The 27,932-nt window shown below is 49.9% G+C and overlaps 3 protein-coding genes and 1 long non-coding RNA gene across 9 annotated transcripts in view; 2 read left to right on the top strand and 2 right to left on the bottom strand.

Annotated features, from left to right (window-relative positions):
- The window catches only part of LOC122379815 (ligand of Numb protein X 2-like), a 43,143-nt gene extending 35,505 nt beyond the window's left edge, over nt 1-7,638 (bottom strand). The window contains exon 1 of one of the 3 annotated variants that reach the window (XM_043362332.1): nt 7,415-7,638. The gene's annotated coding sequence lies outside the window, so the exon portion shown is untranslated. Of the gene's footprint in view, nt 1-2,842; nt 3,127-7,414 lie in introns of those variants that run through there. The other 2 variants (XM_043362328.1, XM_043362329.1) reach the window with 2 other exon arrangements.
- Nucleotides 7,639-8,937: 1,299 nt separating this feature from the next.
- On the bottom strand, nt 8,938-27,218 carry LOC122379772 (U3 small nucleolar RNA-associated protein 4 homolog). Of its 4 annotated transcripts, none has more exons than XM_043362234.1 (8): nt 27,132-27,218; nt 18,884-19,037; nt 18,130-18,472; nt 17,173-17,375; nt 16,611-16,870; nt 16,295-16,368; nt 15,075-16,027; nt 8,938-9,105 (listed from the first exon to the last, which is right to left on the bottom strand). In XM_043362234.1, the coding sequence occupies exons 2-8, from the start codon at nt 18,985-18,987 to the stop codon at nt 8,979-8,981; spliced, it is 2,064 nt and encodes a 687-aa protein (XP_043218169.1). In that variant the 5' UTR covers nt 18,988-19,037; nt 27,132-27,218; the 3' UTR covers nt 8,938-8,978. The 4 variants fall into 4 exon arrangements, with proteins under 4 accessions (XP_043218169.1, XP_043218168.1, XP_043218170.1 ...); XM_043362233.1 differs by having other exon boundaries at nt 27,168-27,218; XM_043362235.1 differs by having other exon boundaries at nt 27,164-27,188.
- Nucleotides 19,199-19,701, top strand: LOC122379773. The gene is made up of 2 exons (XR_006256229.1): nt 19,199-19,334; nt 19,611-19,701. It is a non-coding gene; the product is annotated as an uncharacterized LOC122379773 (long non-coding RNA).
- Nucleotides 19,908-26,084, top strand: LOC122379760. The gene has a single exon (XM_043362198.1). The coding sequence runs from the start codon at nt 19,908-19,910 to the stop codon at nt 26,082-26,084; it is 6,177 nt and encodes a 2,058-aa protein (XP_043218133.1).
- Nucleotides 27,219-27,932: the final 714 nt, after the last annotated feature.

The raw sequence follows: 27,932 nt of genomic DNA, 5'->3' as shown, positions 1-27,932 counted from the left end.
GGTTGGCTGGCGGCGGCACCCCATGCCCCTGGTCACCCCTGTCCAGCTATCTTCGCTCCCTTTACCTGGCCTCCGCAGTGGGCTGTCGACAAAAAATTGATTTCGTGGCCGGGCAGTCGGATGCGCCAAATAAAACATCTGAGTGTGACGGACAGCCGGCGGTGGCGGCCGGGCCCCAAAATACAGCCGGCTCGGGCCGCTTCGTCACGGCGGTCAATCGGCCGCCCGGCGCGGCAGCGACCGACGAACGGGCGATACTGAACGGTGGGAGCAGCATAATAAACAATAGCTGGGGTTATCAAAGGGAGTGTGAGCTATGCCATATTAAACAAAAGTCATTCACAGTTTAAAGATCAAAGCCTTGCAACCTCCAAAATGCTTTATTGCGTTATTTGCCCATTTCACTCCCTAGTTAACACAGATGAAAAGAACGCATAAGGGCTTTTTTTGTAGGCTGATACAAACCTGCCGTGATTTGAATTTAATTACATTCCCGACTTCAAAGAACGACACTGTCCAAATCAATTACTAGGGCCCTGTTTCACCGGTGATAGCAGCACGCTGCTTTTACACGTGTCAAATTGGGTTTCCATGGAAACATCAACAGGCCCATTGCTCCAACACTACCACAAGTGTGACGTCAGCTCGCGCAATTTGATAGCAGCGTGGTAGCAGCATCCCGTGAAACACCGCCTAGGAAAGCGGAAACCTAGGATATTGGACTCGCGAGTCCGCTGAACCCCTGGACCTGAAGGCTGATAACTATGACAGAAGAGAAATTTAGGACCTTTAGGTAGTGAGACAATTATTTTGGTCCAAAATGCCCCAAACTGTTACCCGCTAAGGTTGCCTTTTCTGCGAGAGCACGGAGTGAGTAAGGGCGACTAATTCAGACTCCACCCGGGCAGACGTGGTTTTAGTCCGCACCATGGTTGACCTCAGTTCACGGTCATGACCTATCCGAAAAGAAAACTAGCATGATGAGATGAGCTCAGGTCACTTAACTATTTGGTTAAAACGGCACTCAATGCTGTCATCAAACGCGAGGTGATTCTTATTTCCTGGTTCTGATCTTCAGCTTACCTATGATCTAACGTATCGAACAACAGAATCCTAGGCACCTGTAATCCTCCGCGGTTATTATTCCAATCACATCGACTTAAAACCAAACTAGTGAGTTGAATGCCAAATGGCTTTTCTATTATTCCAGAAAAGGGCGGGGCAAACCAGTTTGTTAACCCGCGCCCTGCTGGGGGGAGGTGTTTGAACACCCCCCCCCCCCTGTGGTTTTTCGCGAATATCTCAAAAACGGCGGCGCGGAGCGCCGCCGTTTTTGGTACACCTTATCATACATCAATTCTACACATGTTGTGAAAATTTCAGACCAAGGTCACTCAAGGTCAGGTCACCAGGTCACTCGAAGTGACCTCACCTCATAAAAAGTTTCAATGTCTGTCATAGCTACACCGAGTGACCGATCGCTTTGAAACTTTCAGCGATTGCTAAGAGCATTAGCATGTACAAAATGTTTATCTCAGAATTTTGATATCGATGACCTAAGGTCAGGTCAATTTTGCGACCTCACCATTATAAGTCAATGGGAGAAAATTGAAATGCGCCTGTTTTGGACGAAAGACATTATAAACACTCCCAAACACTGAATTACAAGTGGTTTAGACACACTGAACATGAAAATGGTGTCTGTGACCCCTGTTTATGCCCTGAGGTCATCTTAGGTCACGAATGGTATCTAACAGTTTTTCGCAAATAACTTTTGATAGAGGCATGCTAGAGCGATGAAAACGCCTTAGATGTGTTCAGCTCGACGATACGGATCGACTGATATGCAACATGACCCTTTCCGGTCAGGTCATGACCTTGACCTGAGGTCAAATTTTCAAGTTGACCTTTCAAGGTCAAATTATAGTTCGTTCGATGCGTCTTGACGAGAGGAACACGATGCCGGTAAAAGTAAGCTCGTACAATGCTTGGGTCAAAAGTTATTGCAGAAAAACTGTTTCCGAAAAAATCGGCTATTTTTGCAGTTTTTGCCCCCTGCAGGCAAAACCGTTGACGTTAGGTCAAATCTGAGAGAATTACTCAGAAAGGGCGTTAATAGGGCTATCGAATGCGCTTTTCCGCGGCGCTGTAGCTCTATTGGTTCCCGAGTTATGCGTTGGCTTCTTGGAAATTTTCGACATTCGACCTGGAAATCGGCGAAAATTTGCCTTCAATGACCTCTGGTGACCTGACCTTTGACCTGACCAAAAAATTGACCGAAGTGATTTCGTCATTATTTTTGACGCTCTTTCGAACGCCGCCTTCCGCGTATCGCTACGTGGCCCAGGAGCCGAGTTAGAAGGGGGGGTGTTCAAACACCCCCCCCCCAGCAGGGCGTGTAAATCCAGGACCCCCAGCCGGGCGCGGGTTAATTAACGCTAACGGACACGTCAGTCACATGAGAGCTATGCCCCCAAACTTGTTTACGGTCGAAGTGGACCAGGAGGACTAAATGTGGACCGTGCCAGCTTTCCAACGCTGAAAGTGATAATTGAGCGAGGGTCACAGACAGTTAGGTAGACAGAAAGACAGATATATAGATAGACAGACAAAAGAGATAAAAAGAGAGAAAGAGAGAGACAGAGACAGAGAGAGAGAGAGAGAGAGAGAGAGAGAGAGAGAGAGAGAGAGAGAGAGAGAGAGAGAGAGAGAGCGAAATAGAGAGCGAAATAGAGAGAGAGAGAGGGAGAGAGAGAAAGAGAGAGAGAGAGAGAGAGAGAGAGAGAGGGGGGGGGAAGCGGCGAACCAGAATGCATTGCGAATAGCTGGGAGAATGTCCCACCTCATCAATACATACTCATGACTCGCGTTCGGATCATCCACTCGGAATGGCCGCCAGGCGCCGGCGGTCAGTAGATGATGTTGTAGACGGCGTAGAGGAAGATGAGGAAGGCCACCAGGATGCCGTAGGTGCCCAGCAGCGACACGCTCTCCATGTCTCTGTGGTGCAAGTCCTCGTTCTTCTTGTCGGCCATGGCGCTGAGAGTTCGGCGGGGCCCGGGGAGCCGGTGTCGCGGTGGGACCAGGAGCACAGCGCCGGCTGCCGAGCACACTGCGCCGCCGGCGCGCCGCGTCGCGGACGACGCGGCGGGGCCGCCTGCGCCGGCGCCGGTGCGCGGCGGGATGTCCAATTGGCACCACCCGCCGGCCGATAGATATTTACACTGGGGGGCCGATCGGACGGACGGTGCTTGGGTCAAAAACAAACACACCGGCTCCGGACTGGGGCCGGTGGCAGCGCTCCAGACAGGTGGAGTATCGCAGCGGCTACCGGCAGCTGCGACTCGTCCCCCAGACGCCGTCTCCGCCGTGCCCGGAAGGCCTGTCTGGTCGCGGAGATACCGCCGAGTGGACTCGAGCTGGCCCGCGCCGTCGCGAACCGCATGACGCTGGTTATTAATGAATACATGCCGTTTTATTTGCAAGTACAAACTGGCGCAGAGGAATGTGGAATATCAAACGACTGCGAATCGACATGTCACGCAAGCATGCATAACAACGAAAGAAGCGTGTTTCTCTAAGATAGCGACGGAGGCAGACGGAGACGCCTCGACAGTTTGACACATGTGATGGGACATTCGGTCGTCGACACACCTGATGGCGCTCCTCACCATCAGAGGGCGCCGCCCGCCAACCGACCCCGTGCTGGAAGTGGGAGTGAGGGCGCCTATCTCACGTGACGCAATGCGACTGGACGGCGGCCACAGACCAGCTGCACCGCCCGTCCGAGACGAACCATCGAGAGAGAAACCTCCGTCCACCCACCGCGGAGCAGCCGCATAGTAACGGGCGCGGCCCCCAACCCAGCGGAAATACTTCACGGCGATTGGATCGGACCACAGAGAGCTGGGACCATCGAAATGCCTGAGACTGAAAAAGCGATAAAATTGCCATCTCCCCTGTGTGCCATGCGATCGGAACAAGAAACATGCAAAGCTCTTAAGCTAATTAAGAACTGGAAGTAAGCTAAATTACCCATGTTGCGATGATCTCAGAGTGAAAAGTCCCTGCTCTGGCAAATCTGATGAGATGTTCCCTCCCATCCTCCACTATGGTGAAGTTGGCCGATGCATCCATTTGAGTGCGGGTTCACCCCCGCCGGCCAAGGGGTGCGGGTGTCGCCCCCTCAGACTATTTTACGAGCTCGGAACGCGCTGGCTATGAAAATCTCGGAGCTGACACACCTAACATTTGATTCAAGTCGCATCTTGTGACACCGACCGCATTTTCCGGTCGGGTCACTGACCTATGGCGTCATAACTAAATCTTTGCACGGTCGTTACTTTGGACATCATACATATACGAAGTCAATAAAGTTACCAGTTTTTTTTTTCGTTCACAACTACCAATGAATTGAGCTCAGAAAAGTCATCCATGGACTCACGAAGACCTGCTGAATCAAACAATATGAACCATGACCTTCTCCGATCCATTTCGTGACCTTGGTGGCTTTCCCCTGTCCTTGACCTGAGGTCAACATCCAAACCTGACTTCGCCCAAACAAAGAGATAATTCAACGCAACTGACCATGACAAACACGATGATGTCAATATCCCATTTGTGCGATCATTTTTGGCAAATTTATTCGCCAAAAACCAACCACTACCTTGGAGCACTTCTCAGAGGCCACCAGTTGACTTGAAATCTTAAGAAAGGGTGCCTGCCAGCCAATTAGGTACATCCTTCTTTGTGATCCATTTTTTGGACTCAGCCATGCTTGCTGTCCCAAACCTTTTTGTGACAGGTCACTGTTATGATTAGGGCTGCGGAGTCGGAGTCGGAGTCGGAGTCGGAGTCGGTCGGAGTCGACAGTTGTGATCGGAGTCGGAGTCGGAGTCGGAGTCGATTTTAGAAACCCGAGCCGGAGTCGGAGTCGGAGTCACCGAAAATCTGTCGACTCCGCAGCCCTGCTAGGTCTGCGGAGTCGGAGTCGGGAGTTGGAGTCGGTCGGAGTCGACAATTCTGCCCGGAGTCGGAGTCGGAGTCGGAGCTGGTTTTTGAAAGCCGGAGCCGGAGTCGGAGTCGGAGTCGCCGAAAATCCTTTGACTCCGCAGCCCTGGCTTATGATGCATCATACTGGTGAGCTGCAAAGAATTGTTCAACTTATTTATCCAAAGTCTGATTTGAATATGTTCCATGATGAGCTTGACTTTGCTCTTTTGCAGCAATTGGTGTGGAAAGCTTCATCATTCTACTAAGAGATGGTATCCCCAACAAAACTGGTGAGCATCATGGCATGCTAATTCCTACATAGTGCTGAAACCATCACAAACACTACCATTAATGTTTTTTATATGCTAAAAGGAGTCTGTGAATGATGACATGGTTAAGCAGATGAACTTAATAAATAAATCAGCCTGCCAAGCTGGGCTAGAGCATAGATACAATGAGCATTTCCTATTTCAAGGGACACTTCAATCAGATCACAAAGTGATTAAGGGTAGCAGCCTAGAGGCCATGCTTCCCTGTACTGCCCCTTGCCTCTTCCCTGTACTGCAGAATGAGCAGGGTATGTGATAATGTGCAAGCAGCATTTTTATCTTGTTATCTATGCTTCATAGTATGCTTTATAGCGACACTAGCATTGCTGAACTTGTACAAGCGGATCATGATCTATGATCAGCTTAACCCTCGCCGGCCGAGGGGGGGGGGGGGGGCGGGTGCCGCCCCCCCCCCCCCATAGGGTTTTTTCGCGATAGCTCCGAACACGCTGGCGATAGAGAGCTGAAACTTGGCATACCTGACCTTTGATCCAAGCCGAATCTTTTGACACCAACCGCATTTTTGGGTCAGGTCAGGTCACTGACCTATGACGTCATAAGTGAACCTCTGCACGGTCTTCAGATGTCGCAATTTCGCAACGCCCTCACTGCCAGAGGAGATGTCACAGGGAAATGAAACTTGCAGGATCTAGTATCCATTATGATTCCCACAACTTGTATATCTCGGATTTTTCCTAAAGGTCATATGAGGTCAGGTCATTTTCGTGACCTCACCATTATAAGTCAATGGGGAAAAATGAAAACTGCTATTCTGGCGCCGGGAACGATCTCCAACTATCTCAAGCACACAGAATCGTGATTTGATGCACTCCTTGCAAGGTTAGATGCGTCACTTTTGCAATGTTGACCTTGCGTGACGTCATTTATGACGTCATCAAGGTCATATTAGTTTTTCGTCAATAACTCTTGATCAAATTGAGCTAGCGAGTCGGGAAAGCCACCAATGGACTCAGGAAGACCTGCCGAATCGAATGATATGCGACATGACCTCTTTCGACCAACTTCGTGACCTGGGGGTGCTGACCTGACCTTGACCTGAGGTCAACACCCCAAGTTGACCTGACCCGGACAAAAAGTATATCATTCGACGCGCCTGAGCGAGACGAACACGATGCTGCCAAAATCGGCGCTCTGCGGCCGTTTTTTGCGAAGTTATTCACCAAAAACTGAACCGTACCTTGGGGCACTTGACCTGACCTCAGAGGTCACCGGTTGACCTAGGAGCTTAAAATCGGGTACCAATCTCTGCGTCTCGTAACGGCGCACACGCTCGTCTTTTCCGCGACGCGCTAGCTCCACCAGGGGCGAAACGGCGAGGGGGGGTCGTACCCGCCCCACCCCTCGGCCGGCGCGTATGTAGAAAACCAATAGGTCCGGCGAGGGTTAAACTCTTTCCATGTTCCAGTTCCCTGTAAAAATAGGTTCCACCAAGATCTATTTGAATGACAATGGTAATTGGTACCCATTGTTTTTTATACTTAAAATTGAAATAAGTGCACTCAATTGTGTGGAAAATGCATGCAGAAAAAAACTCAGCACATCTTATCCTTACCATGGCAGCACTTTCGTAAAGTCTGCTATTGCTCAATGTTTTAGATCCACATCGCCGGATACAAGATCAAAATGGTGTGTATCATGATCTCCCCCGCACAGTGCATTCTTGTACTTGCCACCAATAGCATTGGCATGCTGCTTCACATTGCAATCAACATTAATTAAGCACCACTTCACATCAAAAGTTTATGTTCTTACATTAGCAGCGCCTTTACGTCAAAAGACAATGTTTAATCATCAACAACCAAAATAAAAAATATCTAACTACCCACGTACGTCTTTGAATTGGAATAGTCAAAATGCTCATTTACTTTACTTTGTACTTACCTTGACAAATATTGATTTAAAAAAGAACACAAAAGCATTGAATTAAAATACAACCTGAAAAATCCAAACAAGAAGCAAATAAGCAATGCCAGGTAATAGGGCCTCACTGAAATTACCTATATTTTCTACATCAAACTTGGAGCCTGGCTGTATATTTGAGAATATCAGCTAAAATAAATCAATTAACCCACCTTTATGTCGACGTGGTTAATCTCAATCCTGCTCCCTCTTGCTCTTGCTGTCGACGTAACAGGTTTGCCGTGCTAGCGTATCCAACGTCCCAGCGCCAATATACTGAGCTTTTATTTAGACTATGATTTATATCAAAAATATAAAAAGTACTGAGTTTATCGCACATCAAACGAACAAATGCAACGTCAAAAACAAAGAATCAACAACGGCCCAATGCGCGCAAGCAACATGCAACAACACGTACGAATATTGATGTCAAGGTTGACATAATTTGAGTCTTCATTCTGCCACGAGAGTCAAACGTACTTGTGACGTCATTGGAAATAATGAAGCCACACAGCGCAGGATAAAGGCAGTCGAAACCCGCGAAGCATGCATGCACCATGCACCGTTCCGTGCTTCTATCCTCAGGATAATGAAATCCTTCTCCTCCACGCCGCAACCCCCCTCCGGCCTGGACAGGCAACTTTATCTCATGCGGGCTGCTCCCTTGGAGCGGCACCACCGCTGCTCCCGAGGGAGCGCACCCCGTAGCCGGGTGCAGTGAGTACCTTGGGGCTGGGTGGCCTGTCCTCTGGACGGGCTCAGCCCCGGCGACTCACTAGGGTGCCTGCCCAGACCAAGGTCTCCCCCTACATCCTATCATCCTCCCGGCTCTGAAATGGTCTCATTGGACCGAAAGGGCCTAACCCAACAAAATAAAACAAAACAAAACAAAACAAAACAAAACAAAACAAAACAAAACAAAAAAGCGAAGCATGCACACCGTTCCGTGCTTCCATCATCTCAGGCTACAGAAATCCTTCTCCTCCGCACCGCAACGGAACCCCCTCCGGACTGGACAGGCAACTTTATCTCATGCGGGCTGCAGCGCTGCTCCCTTGGAGCGGCACCGCTGCTCCCGAGGGAGCGCACCCCGTAGCCGGGTGCAGTGGGTACCTTGGGGCTGGGTTGCCTGTCCTCTGGACGGGCTCAGCCCCGGTGACTGACTAGGTTGCCTGCCCAGACCAATGTCTCCCCTATATCCTATCATCCTCCCGGCTCTGAAATGGTCTCATTCGACCGAAAGGGCCCAACCCAACAAAACAAAACAAAACAAACAAAGCCGAAGCATAAAACACGGCCTTTGGCAATGTCTTGTGATCGATGTGATAGAACGGGGCACATACAAGGCAATAGGACCACCGCCTTGCTGACTACATGCTTTATCGGTCGGGGTCCCAGCGTGATTCTCTCCCACCTCGGGCCCCCGCCCCCTCCCAACATTGACAACCCTTCAGTGTATTCATGCATCAACTTACCGTAACAGCCGTCAAGACATGACTGATTACAAACTTTGTTTAAATGCCACCGTGTGAAAAAATAGCTTCTCGTCTTGAACCGTGGGGATTTCGGATGGGAGGGGGATGGCTGATCAGCTCGTATACCACCCAATCACGGAGAGCCCACTGCTCATGCTGGCTTCCCTACTTCTTCAAAAACCCAAGTAACGATTGGAGACTTCTCACAATAAAATACCAGCTGATGAGGCACATGTATTGCATGTATGAACAGTCCGATTCATCACGCCACACCGTATCGTTTGCGCCGGAGAGCGGGCGGCAGCATCTGTTCGACTCGAGCGGCGGGTGCCTCCACGGCCAGTAGACGCCGCTCTGCCAGAGAGCCCAGGTACAGCAGATGCCGATACCTGGAACAAGGAGCAAGTAACGTTACACAGGTGCGTAGAATAGGCACGCACCAGAAAGAAAGACTCGTTAGACGTAACAAAAACAATGCTCAATAGGTCCCGGTATCTGAAATAAGCGCTATAACAGTAATTCGTATTCGTTTCGGGCTACACTGAGGTAAAAAATTGTTAAAAACCAAATATTTCGGCTTTATTGAGTAGCCTTGTTCACTGGTTTGAAATATGAAATACAAAAAGACGATACAAATGTGATGACATGCGAAACAGGTTCGTGCTATCAATGATCTGTGACTTCCTTTTTTTACACTGTGCATACGCTGAAACAACCATACAGTTCAAAGCATCACACATCGTTATGAAAGTCGTAATAAGACATAATACATCGTCTGATTCGTATCATCGTCGAAAGTCGGAATCGTATAAGCGCCAGACGGTCTCTTATAAAAATGCATTAAAACCTGTACTTTGGCTATCATGCAAAGACAAGAAAGAGTACCTAGATACTTTTGAGATGCAAAAAAACAACAACTATGGTTCCTCATTTTCTCTATAAATCTAACACATGTCAACACAAAGCAACGTCCCAAATCGGGCTAATGGTAGCTTTGCCCACCCCCCTATTCATTGCTGACTTGTGTATTTTTATCTCTAGAGCTTCCCGAATCGTTCTTCTTTTCCAGTTCCGTTCAATGGCCAAGGTTGTAGCTTTTCGCGGGTCCAAATCTCTAGCACATGAGAAGGCGTGTTGTGCTGTAGCCGATGTGTCCGTGCGACCATGTCTTATATCAGCCACATGTTCTTTCAGCCTCGTAAGCTTGGGGCGTCCACTTTCTCCGACATAAGACTCCCCGCAATCACATTTAATCTGATAGATGACACCCTTTTGCATTTCTGGATCCGTCTTGTCTTTTACTTGAACTAGATGATCTCGAAGCGTTCTAGATTTGTGCCCTGTTTTGATGCTGTGTTGACGTAAAAGTCTTGCTATGGGCTCGCTCAGTCCTTGCACGTAAGGTAAAGAAATGTACGTTGTTCGGCTTGTTTCTTCATGTGCATCTGTCCTATTTGCTTTCTTCTGCGCTAATCCCTTTTTAATCACATGATTTGGGTATCCGTGCTGCTTGAACACTTTCCCTAAATGCTCCTTTTCTTTCGCTTCCGCTTCTTTGGTGCTAGATATTTTCTCTGCTCTCCTGGCGAGGTTTCTGATGACTCCAACCTTCACTGCTGACGCGTGATTTGAGTTGTTTCTTATGTAAGTGTCACTTGCCGTTGGTTTCCTGTAAACAGCGGTTCGAAGACCCTGTGCACTGTCCCTGCTGACGCATACATCGAGAAACGACAGTTGGCCGTCCATTTCCTTCTCGGCGGTGAATTGAATACTTGGATATAGGCTGTTCATAAGCTGCATGAATTCATCTAAAGCTGTTTCCCCGTGAGACCAGATAACAAAGGTATCGTCTACATATCGGCGCCAGTAGGATGGTTTTAGCGGAGCTACAGCTATTAGCCTTTCCTCAAGATGCTCCATGAAAGCGTTGGCGAGTACAACTGACAGGCTAAGCCCCATCGGCGCGCCTTCTACCTGTTCAAAAAACTCTCCTTGGAAGACAAAGTATCTACACTCAAGACAGGCTAACATCAGCCTACGGATAGCATCTACAGAGAGCTCACTCCTCTCGGCCAGCGTTTCGTCATCATTGAGTTTCTGACACACTACATCTACAGCGTCCATCACAGGTACTTTAGTAAATAGAGAAACAACATCAAAGCTCACCATTACATCTGATTGCGAGATTTCCATTTCCCTCAGCTGATCTACGAAAGCACTTGAATTGGGTACCGTATACTCAGATTTGCCCACCACAGGACTGATCACCTTCGTCAGGTACGATGCTGTTTCGTACGCTGGAGAGTCGATCATGCTAGTGATAGGTCTCACTGGTGTTCCTGGCTTGTGGGTCTTGGGAAGGCAGTAAAGTTTAGGAGCGGTCGTGTGTGTCGGACGTAATTTCTTCGCAAGTTCGTTCGTCATATCGCCGTTCTTCCTCAGAGAGTCGATCACGTTTCTCATCATTTTTTCTTTTCCAGGTGTAGGATCGCTTGGTACCTTCCTATAGGCAGGATCATCGAGCAGAGTTTTCACCTTGTTGGTGTAATCCTCAGTTGCCATTACTACTACCCTATTTCCTTTGTCTGAAGGGAGTACTTTGATGTCTGATCTTCTTTGTAAATGCTTCAGAGCATCTCTCTCCTGAACAGTCATATTGTCTTTTAGCTCTTTTTGCTTGGCCTTGGCTATGAGGCCACTGACCTTTGACCTGGTGGCATTTGCCGCTTCTATGTTAGTTTCTTTGGAAAGTCCTGCTTCTACTGCTGCAATGATCTCTTTAACTGGTAAAACCTTAGGAGTTGGAGCAAAGCCCAGACCTTTTTCCAGAACATGAATATCTATGTCTCTCAAAGGCTTACCACTTATGTTTTCAACTGGGGTTTTCGCCACATGAACCTTCTGGCCGGCTGACATACGTTCAGATTCATCGCAAAGCTTCTCAAACTTCTTAACGTGATTCTTTTTGACGTTAAAAAAATGTTCGCTTGGCTGACTTGTCAGTAACCCTATGAACTGTGACCATGTCTTCTCCAGCGAGCGTTGATTCAAGCGATCTGATGAGCTTGGTTTTCTCCCTCAACTTTTCCGCCTTCTTTTTCTTTAAGCTGTTGATGTGATCAGTCAAAAGCTTCTTTTCTGTTTCTCTCAAGATTCGTTGTGTTCGCTCGCCTCCTGAGTGCTTCGCGAGTCTCATTCCCTTAGGAATCAAGTCGTTCGTTCTGCATCTTCGAAGGAACACAATCTGATTCGTTAGGTTTGCGAGTTTACATTTGATAAACTTTAAGGTTACTGTTAATTGATAAACTCTCCGCCCGTAGAGATTCATCAGGTATTGACGAAGTGTCATTTCTAATCTTCCTCAGGTAAATGATAGTAATTCGTATTCGTTTCGGGCTACACTGAGGTAAAAAATTGTTAAAAACCAAATATTTCGGCTTTATTGAGTAGCCTTGTTCACTGGTTTGAAATATGAAATACAAAAAGACGATACAAATGTGATGACATGCGAAACAGGTTCGTGCTATCAATGATCTGTGACTTCCTTTTTTTACACTGTGCATACGCTGAAACAACCATACAGTTCAAAGCATCACACATCGTTATGAAAGTCGTTGTTGACATGTGTTAACTTTCAACTTTCAACAACACATCGTTGTTGAAAGTTGTTGACATGTGTTAGATTTATAGAGAAAATGAGGAACCATAGTTGTTGTTTTTTTGCATCTCAAAAGTATCTAGGTACTCTTTCTTGTCTTTGCATGATAGCCAAAGTACAGGTTTTAATGCATTTTTATAAGAGACCGTCTGGCGCTTATACGATTCCGACTTTCGACGATGATACGAATCAGACGATGTATTATGTCTTATTACGACTTTCATAACGATGTGTGATGCTTTGCACTGTATGGTTGTTTCAGCGTATGCACAGTGTAAAAAAAGGAAGTCACAGATCATTGATAGCACGAACCTGTTTCGCATGTCATCACATTTGTATCGTCTTTTTGTATTTCATATTTCAAACCAGTGAACAAGGCTACTCAATAAAGCCGAAATATTTGGTTTTTAACAATTTTTTACCTCAGTGTAGCCCGAAACGAATACGAATTACTATCATTTACCTGAGGAAGATTAGAAATGACACTTCGTCAAGCGCTATAACGTTAAACGTGTCAAGAGGGCACAAAGACAAGCGAGAAAAGGAAAGGAAACAAGTTCGGGAACAAGAGAACAAGTTCTGAAAGGGAACTGATACTGAAAGCGAACAAGCTCAGCGATTACATAAAACATGCGACAATGAAGATTTAGTGAACCCAAAACAATTAACAAACTCCCATAAATATAATGCATGGTAGTTTCTTCTATACTTTCCTACCAGAATTTAAGCTCCCGGAGCCCCGGACGCCAATTGGTACAACGACCTCCATAAGTAGCGCATGACTGCTCGCTCAACAGTATGATAAGCTGTCGGCTGCTAACGACTCTTTCCACTTCTCGTAATTCTAGCAGCATTGGCACGGACCATGGAAACACATTGTAAGCCTCATCAATCCATCACTACCCCTAGGCCACTTCCTACTCTCGGTAACTTATTTCATAGCTTCTCCGCTCCTGTCTGCCTCATATAGACCTTGCTGGCGACATTTAGCCCCACTCAGCCTTTATGAGCTCTTAGCATATGACACACTGACGCTTGTGTGACCACATCTGTCAAGCGCCACGAGCGTGTGGTGTGTTAGTTGATCGTAAAGCTGTGAGGTTATCGAAGTCTGTCATCGATCGTGCTCCTGAGTTGCGAGCTATGGCCTATGACATGGCCCACTTTGTGTGCAGCTGCAAGAGTGAGGAACTTATTTAAACTAACTGGGTATAGTGTTTTTGAAGTAATTATTTTGATGCGTCTTTCAGAAAAAGCCTGTTCAAATTTTCAGACGGTCAACTGCTTAGTGCTTGGTCTGCCGTGGTTACAAACACAAAGCCGAAACAGCCGCATTTGTTTATGAAAATGTTTCATTTTGTGAAACCAACATTTAACCCTAAAAATACGTTAACCCGTGCGGGGCTGGGGTCTACAGCCGAACGCGCGGGGCTGGGGGGGGGGGGTAAATTTTACCCCCCCCCCCTGTTATCTCCCGAACTAATGGTCCGATTTGGAAAATTCAAACGCCAATCGAAAGCTCTCATCACGAACTACTAAAAACATGTACTTAATTTAAAGTTTGAGGTCAAGGTCAAGGTCAGGTCAAGGGTACAAATTGCAAGTTTCTACAGTATCGGCCTTGCACCGTAGTTGCCGAAGAATGGAGTCATGGACTGAGACTGATCGCCCAAAACGTGTTCTTAGGCTACCAAGACAATATTCGTTGCATACAATATCATTCAGAGGTCAAGGTCAAGGTCAGGTCAGGTCAGGTCAGGTCACCAAAAAACAAAATATAGAAAATGGCATGTGCGACACATGTTTTATGGGTCATTTTACTCATAGAATTCAATAGGCACACTCAATAAGTGATATGGACCACCTCTGGATGAATTTCAGGTCGAGGTCAGGTCAAGGTCAGGTCAAGTGAGGTCAAATTTTGAAGTTGGTTGTTAAGGCCTAAAAAGGTGTCTATCTGATGCAGTTTTTCACGGCGAATCGAATGGTGCTATTTTTGTTTCCGTACGAGGTCTAGAACTTCCAAAAAAGTCATTTTTCAAAAAATTTGTGTGTCGTGACGTCATAAAATTTTGAATAACTCCCACATTTTTGAACCGATTCTTCTAAAATTTGGTATGTAGGTGCACATAGACCACTTCTCTGACATATATTCTGGTTTTTTCGATAGACTCAAAATTTTGGATTTTATAATGATTTTCCCAAAAAAGTCAGTTTTTTGAAAAAATCTAGGCAAAAATCCAAAATTTTCAAAAAACCGAGATAGCCATTTGATAGACAAAGTAAAATTACGTATAACCTTTTTTGTTACGTCTTGATTCCTTTAAAAATGAAGATGTTAGCGGCGTTTGAACTTTTGCCGTTTTTGAGGCGAAAATGGCGAACATGACGTCACTAAAACGTCAATTTCTCAAAAAATTTTCCGACGGATTTCGCTCAAATTTTCAGGGAACGTGTCAAATTGATGTAAGAAAAGGTACTGAAAGTTTGGCGGCGCTGCGCGCCGCCGTTTTTGAGATATCGCAAAAATTCGCGAGGGGGGGGGGGGTAAAATTTACCCCCCCCAGCCCCGCGCGGGTTAACAAAAATAATATTAACAAACGACTACGATACTATTCGTCTCGTCAATTAAACGCCCAAAATAAGTTCGGATTAAAGTCCGTCAACTCTACAATTCCCGCGGCTCATAATTTCACTCACCTATCTGTTATGACGACGCTCTCGGCGGCCGTCACCTCGGCCGTCTCAATAGTTTTCCGGCGTCCTTTGGCCGTTTTGGCTCGTTTGCTGTCGGCTGCCTGCTCGCCGGCGGCCGCGTCCAGCGCGCACACACCGCTGTCATCGTGCAGCAGTACTCTGGAGCCGCACTCAGTCACGGTGATGTGCCGCACGGGCAGCGGCCGCTTCTGCCACGCCTCGGGTACCTGCTCGGCCGCCCAGCGCGACCAACCGGTCAGGTGGCCGGCGGCTGTGTCGAACTCTGCCACCGACCGGTCCGCGTAGGCCGCCAGTATGTGGGTGGCACAGTCGGGTCGGAACGCCAGAGCGGTGGCAGGCGCTGATCGGCGCGGCATGCGAGATACCAGCGCCGGCTTCTCGAGATCCCAGACGAGGACACCGCCGTCCCGGTCGGCCAGAGCGGCGCGCTGCCCGTCAGCACTCAGCGTGAGCAAGTTCAGCGCGACGCTCTGCTGTTCCTCGTCCTCTTCATCGTCCTCATCGGGGTCCTCCCGGCCGTCCGCCCAGCCCAGGTCCTCGGCGCTCAGCTCGTCTAAAGCGGAGGTCAGTCGGAGTCGGACCAGCCGGCCGGCGGCGGTCAGCAGTAGCAGCCAGTCGCCGGACGGCGAGAACGCCAGCTGGCGGCACGGCCCGGCGGCCTCCGGGGGGAGGCTGCGGACTCTCTGCAGACTGGGCCGCGCTGTGCCCGTCTCCAGCCGGTGCAGCCGCAGCCGGGCCGGTGTCGAGTAGGCCAGCCAGCCGGCGTCGGCTGACACGGCGGCGCAGACGGGCGGCTCGCCGCGCCGGCTGCTCAGCTGCAGCAGCGCTACTGGCTGCTCGTCGCTGCCGGCGGCCGGCAGACGCCACAGCCGCAGCTCCGAGTCACCGACCGTCACCAGGCCGGGCAGCCGCGGCGCCGGCAGCACCGTTCCCAGCTGACGGCGGAGATCGGGGGCTGTCATATCAACGGATAGGGAACAAGACAACGACCCATCCAGTGAATATCGACACAGTGACTACAGACGTGCCATCAAAACCTTGAAGTGAGACACGACATACAGGATGGACATCTTTGGGTACTTATACACATCCACAAACAAAAATAAAAAACTTCGAAAAAATTGCCGCTTGCCGAAATCAGTAAATAGTAAATACACATTTTTTTTGCATTTCGATCTGGCGAAGAGGTTAGAACAGCATACCTGCGGCAGCGGAGACGTCCGGACGGTGTCTTTGTTGTTACCCTGAAAGTCGAACACCAGATCGGCATCCACGCCTGAAACACATAACGACGACAGTCAGTCGGTCCCTCATATCGACAAATGACGCACCTCTCCTCATCCAGTTGCTTCACGACCCCACCAACCAATCGTCCCTCCTCACCGCCGTACCGATCACAGCTACAATGAGCGTCCAACTACCCTCGTAAGCCCGCTTTTCGTCCCCGTTACCGTTCTGACTACCACCTCAACATCCACACCGAATTCCATGCCACCCACGGAGTGACTCCGTTCTCACCTGCCGAAATCAGACAGTCTCCGGTGCTGATCATAACGCGCACATCCCGCACATGCAGCTGTATTCTCAGCGAGCGGACCCAGCCGGCAGTGGCCCGCGCTGACGGTATCCGCTCAAACCGGGCCACGGTGGGGTCGACTCCCGCGGCAAATACCCGCTCCCCGTCGGCAGAGGAGGTGACGGCGAGTACGTCCGCCCGGTGGGAGCCGAGAGAGGTGTGCAGGGCGCCCAGAGGACCGTTCCAGAACGACACACGGCCCCTGTAAGAGATGGGGAGGGGAGGAACACCGGAGTCAACTAACTGTTGGGGTAAATGGTGGGGGCACGAGGCTGCGATGATTAAGACGAAGTTGATATTTGGGTTTAGCGACAAGAGCAGAACGACATCGTCAGGTAACATTGACGGGAAAGTAAGCCACAAGCTCATTGTGATTTCAACGAGATACAGACGGATGTTAGGTAACTGCCGTCGAAAAAGGCCAACATCGTACACATCGCGACCTCTACATAAGTCCGTCCCGAAACTAACAGAACCCCGCCCCCTACCGACGCTCAGCCTCACCTGGAGTCTCCGGTAACGATTGTGAGGTCGGCGAGCAGTGCTACACTCCAGACCAGAGTCTCCTTCCGGCCGACCTGACGGCCGACGGTGATACGCGACACCTGTGCGCCGGTACGCGCCTGGTGCAGGCAGACTGCGTTTACCGATCCGGCTGCTAAGTGGGTGCCGTCGGGCGACCAGGCGACGCACAGGATTCGCCGCTCCTTAAAGGAAATAGGTCACTTTTAACATGGGGTTTGAACTGGAATAGCAGTTTCGTAGCTTGAGCTGAGACTAGCACAAATCAGGAGCTTTTACGGCTCAATGATCACCCTAGACGAAGATATTCCATTTCTCGTTCCGAAAAGAGTGCCTTGCAGAGGAATGTGTGCCTTGCACAGGAATGCAGCCACGTCATCGTCAGCCAATCAGCATGCTGCTTACAGCCAATGCAGTATGCGTAGGTTTGAACTACGCGATATGATTGGTCAACGCGTAATAAGCTTCCGCGTCAAACATTATTTTACATAGAATATAGTTTGTCCTATATCAAAATATAGAAAAAAAAATGTTTTTACAAAAAGGTTTTATTTTATTTCATGATCATTTTGAGCATAAAAAATCATAAATCAATAGCAAAATACTAATTTCAGGAAAGTGAACTGTTTCCTTTAAACACGGACACACGGGATGTAGTCAGAGGCCACACACGGGATCGGTCGTTCTTGAAATATGAAAAAAAAAACATATTGAGACGGTCAAGGGTTTGACGTACAGGATACGCCACTCCTGAAGCTAATCCACGCCGTTATCAGGCAGTTTGACGAACAACGGCAGAATCTGACAAATACCGCTAAAGTGCGTGATCTGAGGCCTAGGAAAGCAAAAACAAAGCATCCTTACGCCAACAAACACTTCTCGCGACGCTACTTTGTCCCGTCCAAGGGTCCGAGTGCACGGTGCAGTCTGCTGACTCACCTGTTTGGCCATCCGGCGCTCGAACACGAGTCCCTCGTCGGTGACGGCGTGTACGATCACCTGACCGTCCTCAGTGCCTGCAGCCAGGCGGCAGCCGGCCGGGTCCGCCGCCAGACACCAGGCGGCCGTGCCCGACACCGACGTACTGGCGGTGGCCTCCAGGCCGTGGCCGCCGTGCTCCAGCACGTGCCCGTGCAGTCCGGTCGAAAAGAGCCGGCCGGCGGCCCACGCTAGCGCCTCAACGCTGGCGCCGCCGGCCGGCGGCAGACGCGCCTGGCACACGGGAGCGCCGCGCCGGGACAGCACACAGCCAACGTCCCACAGCTCCACGGCATTGTCTGACCTGTTCAAACAATATTCAGTGTACTCAGTGAGCAGGACCACTTCTCACAACTCATGGCATTGCCCAGCCTGACCAAACAAAGTTCAGACTAGTCATCAGCCATGACAGTGAAATAGCCTTTCCACAAGTCTTACTCTTATAAAAAAAACTTCAGACCTTCACATAAGAAGAGTTGGTGTACAAGGATCATCAATTAGCTTCTTATTTGCAGCAGCTTCAATGTTTTACATTTAACCGTTCTTAATCACCTTCCCGGGCAAAAAGGATCCATAGTAACGCATGAAGATGGCATGCTCAGCTAGGCAATAGAGCCATAATAGATGCTCAAATTTTATCAGCTTAGCATCCATGCTGCAAAAATAAAACACAATTGCAGTTTAGGTGATGAGACAAGCCAGGCAGCTTGCTTACCTTGAAACAGCTAGCTTGTTCGCTTCTGCATTAAGTGCTGCACAGTGAATTGCTTTGGCTTCAGGAACGAAAAACCTCACAGTGTGAGTCTCAAAAGCCGTCATCTTGCTCTCAAACAATATTCAAGTCAGAAGTGACTCCACATTGAAGTAATCTGAAAAAAGAACATGAGCATGTAAAAATCAAAATCATCCAAAACTGAACAAATGAACTGTGGATTTTGAAACCCATTTATGAAAAATGATTTCATATCTAAAACTAGCACAGCAAGTGTAACTGCGTAGCAGTTGTATCTGACTTTGGTTTCTCCTCATTTGCAGGTTCGCCAGCCATTGAATGAGCGCTAATTGAGCTGGGCGGCTATTTGTTTGTTTCTTTGTTGCGCATTGAGCGACTGGAAGGAGTGACTGTGGAGACAGCACACTGTTGTCACTCGAGGTACCTGGAAAGAGTACGTTTCTATTTTTCTCTAGTCATTTCCATTGTATCGTTCGTCGCGATTTGGCTTCACCATGTGTTAATAATTTTTTCGCGCTATCATTCTGTTACAAAGTACAAGCGTACTGGTTTCGATTATTTATCATGCGTTTACCAAAGTTTCGACTGAACGTTCGCCACATTTTCATGTGTCACATTTAACGCGAAGTGTGTATGTGAGTGTGAATGTGTGCGCTTTATTGCTGAGGGAGCATTATTTAACCCATTTTCTCATGTGTGTGATTGACAGGTTTTTACGGTGACTGGTGTTACCAACCCAAGGTTCTCTGTCATTACCCCACATTACTGGATCCCAATACATGTGCTCTATCCCAATGCATCCAGTAGTTTGAGTTTTGATTGACGGTGGTGGCGGAGGCCGCATCAGTAAAAACTCTTCCTTCCGTCAGTGACCATACTACTAACAAACTAACCACGACCCGCAGAGTCAGAATTATGCTTCTCATTATTATTTTTTCCTCAATTACCTCAGTAGTTAGAGCTGTAGCTGTCCCCCATTAACGAGTCAACCAACAAGGAACCGAACATGGAGGGAGACAGCATCAGTGAAGCGCGTGGACTTCCAGGTCTCACCTCACAACGTGGAAGACAAGTAACGCTGACTGAAGAAGGGAGACAGTTCCAGATCGACATCAAGCAAAAGAAGTACCAGAAGGATCTGAAGGAGTTGAAGAAGGGTGTCGATATCATCAAGAGGCTGGAAGTGACAGGTGAAGAGGAGAATGAGACGCTCAAAGAAGCATACATCCAGTGGAAGAGAACATACATCGATCTGGTCCAGACTTCCAGTGAGCTGCAAGGTCTTCTCTCTGAAGTTGATTTGCAGCAACACCTGTCAAGACACCAAGATGTGATGCCTGAACTCAACACAATGAAGGCCGAGATGGAAAAGAAACTGGAGCCTACTCACAAAACACAAGAAGTTCAGCCATCAGTCGCATCATCAAGGTGTTCTGTCCGATCGAAGATCAGCCTTCTGCGACTTGAAGACGCCCAGAGAAGAGCGGAGCTAGAAGCCAGAGCAGCTGCCGCAAAGAAGCGACTGCAAATGGAGCGTCAGAAACAAGAGCTGCAGTGGAAGATGCAGGAACTGGAGCTGGATACTGAGCGTGAGATCCTGAAGGCGAAGCAAGGGGCTCTACTGAAGTTTGAAGAGGAGGAAGGAATGTGCGCACCCGGGATTCCCATCCATAGGAGCAAAGAAGAAGAAGACGCGATGCGTGCATCAGAGCTTCCCGTACCGAAGAGCAAGCTTGAAAAACAAGAAGCCTCAAGCAAGATAGCTGTGCCCGATCAAGCAAAGGCGTGCAAGGAGTCTGAGACATCCAACGATCCGAGCCCTTCGACTGCGGCCGACGTTCTCTCCAGCTTGGTGAGCGTCCTGAAGGACCAGAACAAGCAGAGCCACCTCCCGCTCATCGAACCAGGCGTGTTCTCGGGGAGCATCGACAAGTTCCCGCTCTGGTTGAAGGCCTTCGAGACGTACGTCGAGCACCGAACGTCAAGTCCAGTGGAGCGCCTGCACTTCCTCAGCAGATATACGGAAGGAGATGCTCACAGCGCCATCGCCGGATTCCTGCACCTGAGGACAAGTGACGCCTACGTGAAGGCCAAGGAGAAGCTCGTCGCTCGATATGGGAACGACTTCCTCATAGCCAGCAGCTACCTGAAGCGCCTGAGGGAGTGGTCGGCAGTGAAGTCCGGGGACAGTAAAGGACTCCAACGATTGGCAGACTTCTTGGAGCACTGTCACATGGCGTCTTCGGCCATCCCAGGTATGAGAGCGCTGGATGATCCGCACACGATCCAGATGGTACTGAAGAAGCTCCCTGTCTATATCGCGGACAGGTGGAAGCGCCTCGTCGACTCCAGCGTCTACGGACCGACGCCGCACTACCCAAGCTTCGCTGACTTCGTTCAGCTCGTCTCTACGGAGGGGCGTATCGCCTGTGGTCCGGTGAGCAGCGGCGCGCAGTCTGAAGAGAGCCCACCTGCAAGGAACATCCGTGGCAAGGCGCATGCGTTCACATCAAGTCACGAGAAGTGTGAAGCGTGTGGGCACCAAAGCGAGGAGCAACGGGCCACCCAGCAAGTCACGACCGCACGAGCAGTACGCCGCCCGTGTGTCATCTGTACCGAACCCCACGACGTGCACACATGCAAGAAGTTCATGGCCTTGCGCCTTGACGAGCGCAAAGAAGAGGTCATGAAGAAGAGGCTATGCAGAGGGTGCCTGAAGCCAGGACACATTTGGCGTGACTGTCGAAGAAGAGATAAGTGCGACAAGTGCCAGATGTCGCACCCAACGCTGCTGCACGATGACAAGCTCATGAAGACGACAGCGAGCGCAGGCAGTCACGACAAGACAAGTAGCGGCAAGCAGCATGGCGGCGACACACAGGTGAAGGCATCTTCTCTGCGATCTACCGCTCAGAGCACCGGGGATGTCGGAGTGTCCAATTGCCACACTATGATAGTTCCCGTGAAGCTGTATCACGAAAATCAACCGGAGCAGCCCATCATCACCTACGCTCTGCTGGACCCGCAATCGGACGCAAGTTTCGTGACGGAGGCCCTCTGCGACGTCCTCCAGCCAGAGAGTACAGAAGTGGAGCTTCAGCTAAGCACATTGAACGGACGCAAAATCGTCAGGTGCTCGTCGGTGTCCGGACTAGTTGTGGAGAGCTCGGAAGGGGGACCGGCAGTGGACCTCCCTACGCTCTACTCACGTCACGAGATCCCAGCAGACCGAGAGCTGATACCCCGACGGGAAACGTGCCTCAAGTGGCCGCACCTTCGTCAGGTGGCAGAGAAGATGCCGGAATACCACGCAGAGGCAGAGATAGGACTCCTTCTGGGAGTCAACTGTCCGCGCATCATCAAGCCCAGAGAAGTTATTCCCGGCGAAGAGGACGATCCGTGGGCCGTGCGTACGCTTCTCGGATGGGGCATCGTGGGATGTGTCAGCGAGGGTGAGCCGACGGGATGCTTCTACGTCGGCACAGGTCAGGGAAAGAAGATGTGCCACTTCGCATACCGGACTCGGGTGAAGGATGTCAGCTTACGGCAGGTCCAACAGGTCTTCGACAGCGGCTTCTTCGACCAGAGACAAGAGAAGACAGTGTCGCAAGAAGATCAGCAGTTCATCAAGATGATGACCAGCGGCATGCACCAAGTGGAAGGAGGCCACTACGAAGCGCCTCTTCCGATGAAGGACGAGAAGACAATGCCAGACAATAGGGATCTCGCGGTCGCCAGACTGTCTCAGCTCAAGAGGAGGCTCCTTCGAGACGAGAAGCTGCGCGACGAGTACACAGCTTTCATGAGCGATCTTCTCTTGAAGGGATACGCTGAGCCGGTTCCGGACGACGGACAGATGGAAACGGGCATGATCAACTATGTGCCACATCACGGAGTCTACCACGAGAAGAAGGGCAAGTTGAGAGTCGTGTTCGACTGCAGCGCGATGTGCAAGAACGACTGCCTGAATAGCCACCTCCTCCAGGGCCCAGACGTCAACAACGACCTCACTGGCATCTTGGTGCGGTTCAGAGAGGCCCCCGTGGCATTCAGTGGCGACATCGAGGGCATGTTCCACCAAGTGCGCGTCAACCCAGAGCATCGTGACCTTCTCCGGTTTCTCTGGTGGGACAACGGAGACCTCAACGAACAGCCTCGAGAGTACCGCATGTGCACTCACCTCTTCGGAGCCACCAGTTCTCCAGCGGTCGCTTTGTTTGCTCTGAAGAAGACGGCCGCCACGTACGGAGAGGAGTTCTCGCCCGAGGCCGCGTCCTTTGTGGAGCGGAACTTCTACATCGACGATGGAGTGGCTTCAACGAAGACTACGGAAGAGGCGGTGCAACTGATACAAGACGCGGCTGGTCTCTGCCTGAAGGGGGGTTTCAAACTCCACAAGTTTACCTCGAACGACAGGGACGTCTTGAAGACACTACCTGTGTACAGCTTGTCCAAGAGCTGTCAAGCTGCGCTGGACGAGGAGCTGCCTCTCCCGCGTGAACGCGTCCTGGGACTGAACTGGGACATGGATGACGACACGCTCTGCATCGACGTGACCCTGCCCTGCAAGCCGGCAACCAGAAGGGGCATATTGTCATCCGTGAGTACGATCTACGATCCTCTCGGGCTCATCTCTCCGTGCATTCTTGTGGCCAAGAACATCCTGAAACGGTTGTGCGTGAACAAGTACAGCTGGGACGACTTGATTCCGGAGGACATGGAGCGAGAATGGCGTCTCTGGAAAGAAGACATAGAGCGCCTGTCCACATTGAAGATCCCACGCTGCTACGTCACGACGGAACTCGGTGAAGTTGAGAGATATGAGGTCCACCACTTCTCGGACGCGAGCTACGATGGATGTGGGCAGTGCTCGTACCTCAGGACCATCTACAAGAACGACAAGATCACCAGCATGTTGATAATGTCAAAGGCCAGAGTCACGCCTGTCAGAGCCGTGACGATCCCGCGACTGGAGCTGGTGGGCGCCCTGATGTCGGCGAAGGTGAGCTCTTTCCTCAGGAACGAGCTGGCGATTGGCGACTACCAGGAGTACTACTGGACTGACAGCCGTGCCGTGCTCGGCTACATACGGAACGAGACGAAGAGGTTCCACGTCTTCGTCGCCAACAGGGTCGAAGACATCAGGCAGCTCTCGGAACCGTCACAGTGGCGCTACATCGATTCGAAGAGTAACCCAGCGGATCTTGCGTCCCGGGGAGCAAGCGCCAGTGAGCTGCTGACCAGCAGTCTGTGGTGGCATGGCCCATCCCTACTAACAGCGAGCATTGAGCTCCCAGCCATGGAAGAAGAGTTCAACGTACAGAGCGACGACCCTGAAGTGAAGCGAGCTTCCTTCCAAGCCGCCATCTCGAAGCCACCAGAAGACGAGAAGAAGCTTCCAACCGACGGGCGACAGAGAGACCAGGGCGGCGACACAGAAGAAGATCGACAAGACGTTGCCGAATCAGACGATCAGCGCGATGAGCGATCACCGGCAGGACCCGTGCGAGGACGCGACCGACTACAGGGAAATGAAGACAACACACTCGCGAAGCGCCTGAGCTACTTTTCGAGCTGGCACAGGGCGAAGAAAGCTGTGGCTTCGTGCCGACGCTACACAGCCATCCTGGCAAGTAAAGCAAGCTCGAACAGAAGTGTGGCCGGCGCCAGAGTCTACACCCCAGTCGAGAGAACGACAGTGGATGAGCTGCTTCAAGCTGAACAAGTGATTTTGAAGTCAGTCCAGAAGAGCGCCTTCGAAGAAGAGCTCACAGTGCTGAGGACGCAGCAAGAGAACAGAGACGACGAAGAACATGCAGACCTGGGAGAGGAAACCAAGAAACGCAGAAGAAAGAGTGACAGAAGGTGTCGGACTGTGAAGCGCAGTAGCCCGCTGTACAAGCTGGATCCCTTCCTCCGAGCTGACGGGCTAATCTGCGTCGGAGGACGAATGAAGAACAGCACTCTGCCGAAGGAAGAGGTCCATCCAGTGATACTTCCGAGGAAGAACCACGTGACGGAACTCATCGTGCGAGAGTGTCACGAAAGGACGTGTCATGGCGGTCGCGGCTCGACGCTGAACGAGCTCCGCGCCTCTGGGTATTGGGTGATTGGTGGCCGTTCCGCAGTGAGCAGTTACATCTTCGACTGCGTCAAGTGCAAGAGACTCCGCGGAAGTCCGCTGACACAGAAGATGGCCGACCTGCCACCGGAGAGAACAGAGCCAGCCGAACCCTTCAGCCACTGTGCAGTCGACTGTTTCGGGCCTTTCTACGTGAAAGAGAAAAGAAGTGAGGTCAAGCGCTGGGGAATACTCTTCAGCTGTCTGGCGTCCCGCTCCATCCATCTAGAATCGGTCAACTCACTCTCTGCCGACTCTTTCCTGAACGCTGTCAGGCGGTTTGCTTGTCGGAGAGGACCCATTCGCAAGCTGTTCTGTGACAATGGGACGAATTTCGTGGGAGGTAAGAACATGCTGGAGGGGGCGCTGAAGGAGGAGGATCATGTCAAGATCAGAGGAGAGCTGCTCAAGAAGGACTGCGACTGGTTCGAGTTCCGGTTCAACGTTCCGATGGCAAGTTCCATGGGAGGGGCTTGGGAGCGTATGATCAGGAGCGTGAGGTCGGCGCTGACTCCGCTGATCATGGCTCATGGCCACACACTGGACGACGAGCTGTTCCGGACGTTGCTGACAGAGTGTGAAGCGATCGTCAACAGCCGTCCGATCTCGTACTTCAGCGGAGCGCCGGACGATACTCTCCTCCCCCTGAGCCCGAACCAGATACTAACACTAAAGAGTAGAGTAGCCGTGCCTTATCCCGGTAGCTTCTCCCAGACCGACCTGTACGTGCGTCAGCGCTGGAGGCGTGTCCAGTTTCTGGCGGACCAGTTCTGGCGACGATGGAGGCGTGAGTTCCTGCCGACCCTGCAGGAACGCCACAAGTGGGCGCAACGTCGCCGTAACCTGCAGCCCGGAGACGTCGTGGCCGTCGTCGACGACGACGAGCCGCGCTCACGGTGGCCGCTCGGCCGCATCGTGTGTGTGTACCCGAGCGCCGATGGACTGATCCGCAAAGTGTGCGTACGAATCGGTTCCAGTGACTACGACCGGCCGGTGAATCGCCTGATTCTCCTGCTGCACGACCGGGAAGATTCCCAGACGGGGAGCCACGAGGTCCAGTGATCGATGCGCGTGAGAGACGCGCAGGTGTGAAAGTGAACGCTACCGACGCTCAGTGACGCGTGCGCGAGCGATTCGATATCCCGGAGGTCACGTTTGGACGAGTGCGCGCCGTTCGCGATCGAGGCGTTAGAAGTCTGCGGTTTCGGCTCGGTGATGAATGGTGTATCCGAGGTAGCAGGGTACATCCGTTCGTACGTTTCCGTGTGAATCGTCCGCGTTGCTGAGTGCCGTTGCTGTGTTACCACCGGGTGATGCTGCTACAGAAGATTGTTTTTTGATTTCGTGGATGAGAGGATTGCAGGAAATTTGTGATCCACAAATTTGGGGAGCCATGTAACTGCGTAGCAGTTGTATCTGACTTTGGTTTCTCCTCATTTGCAGGTTCGCCAGCCATTGAATGAGCGCTAATTGAGCTGGGCGGCTATTTGTTTGTTTCTTTGTTGCGCATTGAGCGACTGGAAGGAGTGACTGTGGAGACAGCACACTGTTGTCACTCGAGGTACCTGGAAAGAGTACGTTTCTATTTTTCTCTAGTCATTTCCATTGTATCGTTCGTCGCGATTTGGCTTCACCATGTGTTAATAATTTTTTCGCGCTATCATTCTGTTACAAAGTACAAGCGTACTGGTTTCGATTATTTATCATGCGTTTACCAAAGTTTCGACTGAACGTTCGCCACATTTTCATGTGTCACATTTAACGCGAAGTGTGTATGTGAGTGTGAATGTGTGCGCTTTATTGCTGAGGGAGCATTATTTAACCCATTTTCTCATGTGTGTGATTGACAGGTTTTTACGGTGACTGGTGTTACCAACCCAAGGTTCTCTGTCATTACCCCACATTACTGGATCCCAATACATGTGCTCTATCCCAATGCATCCAGTAGTTTGAGTTTTGATTGACGGTGGTGGCGGAGGCCGCATCAGCAAGAAACTCATTTACCTACACAACCCACAATTAATTCTGCCTGCATGGATTCACTATTGTTTAACAAGCAGTAAGCGTGTGCAAATGTTAAGGAGAGAGCAAACCGTAAAAATTACTAACCAATTTCATCGATTTTATTCAATAACACCTACCCACCACAGTGCATAACATCCACAGTGCAATTCTCACGTGGTCGCAGAGTGCAACGATACAAAGTCTTGTATTCTGAATCCTGTCGTCCGGCAATTTTTAGCGAATCAGCAATGGTTTTGGCGAAAGACAAATGTTCATTGGCCAATGCATTTGATGACGTTTCGAAAAATAATTCGCTAATATGACTAAATTTATGCTGCTTATGTATGTATCATTTTACACAAATTGTTGTTTTTAGCCTTTTCTCAATAATCGATCAAGGTGAACTTCAAAGGACTAAAAAAATAACGTAAATTGCTATCAAGAAGGTAAGTAGGTCATGATTTTGCGGTACCAATATTCTCGATTGAATACGATGTGTTAAAGTTAAAACTCAACGTGGCAGAAAATGACGTCAAATATGATAACAATTCTTATTTTATTGAACAAAAGGTGAAAAATTGTATTATCCTCCTCGGAATCATCATTTCATTTACAAAACAGCTTGACCTTATTAGTTTAGCAAGAAAAAAGGCTGTTTTTATACATTGAATAAATATTTCAAGGTATTTGTGGTAAATGTCCTAGCAGCGCATTATATGTCTAAAGTAAATGATTCTAGCATATGCATAATGCAATTTATTCAAGGCCAAAAAGCTATAGGAGCTGTGGGGTTTTGTTGTGCGGTAGATTTCCACAAGGCCATCTATAGAAGGTACAGTCACTCCCCCGTCGACCAATCAGAGACAGATCCTGAGTGACGTCACCCCTGATGCTCGAAAGGGGTAC

Source organism: Amphibalanus amphitrite, unplaced genomic scaffold, assembly GCF_019059575.1.
Source record: "Amphibalanus amphitrite isolate SeventyFive unplaced genomic scaffold, NRLGWU_Aamphi_draft 000084F_arrow, whole genome shotgun sequence".
Lineage (NCBI taxonomy): Eukaryota > Metazoa > Arthropoda > Thecostraca > Balanomorpha > Balanidae > Amphibalanus > Amphibalanus amphitrite.
The sequence above is the reverse complement of the archived record's forward strand: the minus strand, read 5'-3'. Positions and strand labels throughout refer to the sequence as shown.

Excerpts from the sequence above, each read along its gene's own strand:
- LOC122379772 (XM_043362234.1), bottom strand. The coding sequence starts at position 18,987 with ATGACGGCTTTTGAGACTCACACTGTGAGGTTTTTCGTTCCTGAAGCC. Across the intron at positions 17,376-18,129 it reads AGCGCCGGATGGCCAAACAG|GAGCGGCGAATCCTGTGCGT; the intron begins GTGAGTCAGCAG and ends ATTTCCTTTAAG. Across the intron at positions 16,871-17,172 it reads ATCGTTACCGGAGACTCCAG|GGGCCGTGTGTCGTTCTGGA; the intron begins GTGAGGCTGAGC and ends CATCTCTTACAG.
- LOC122379760 (XM_043362198.1), top strand. The coding sequence starts at position 19,908 with ATGGAGGGAGACAGCATCAGTGAAGCGCGTGGACTTCCAGGTCTCACC.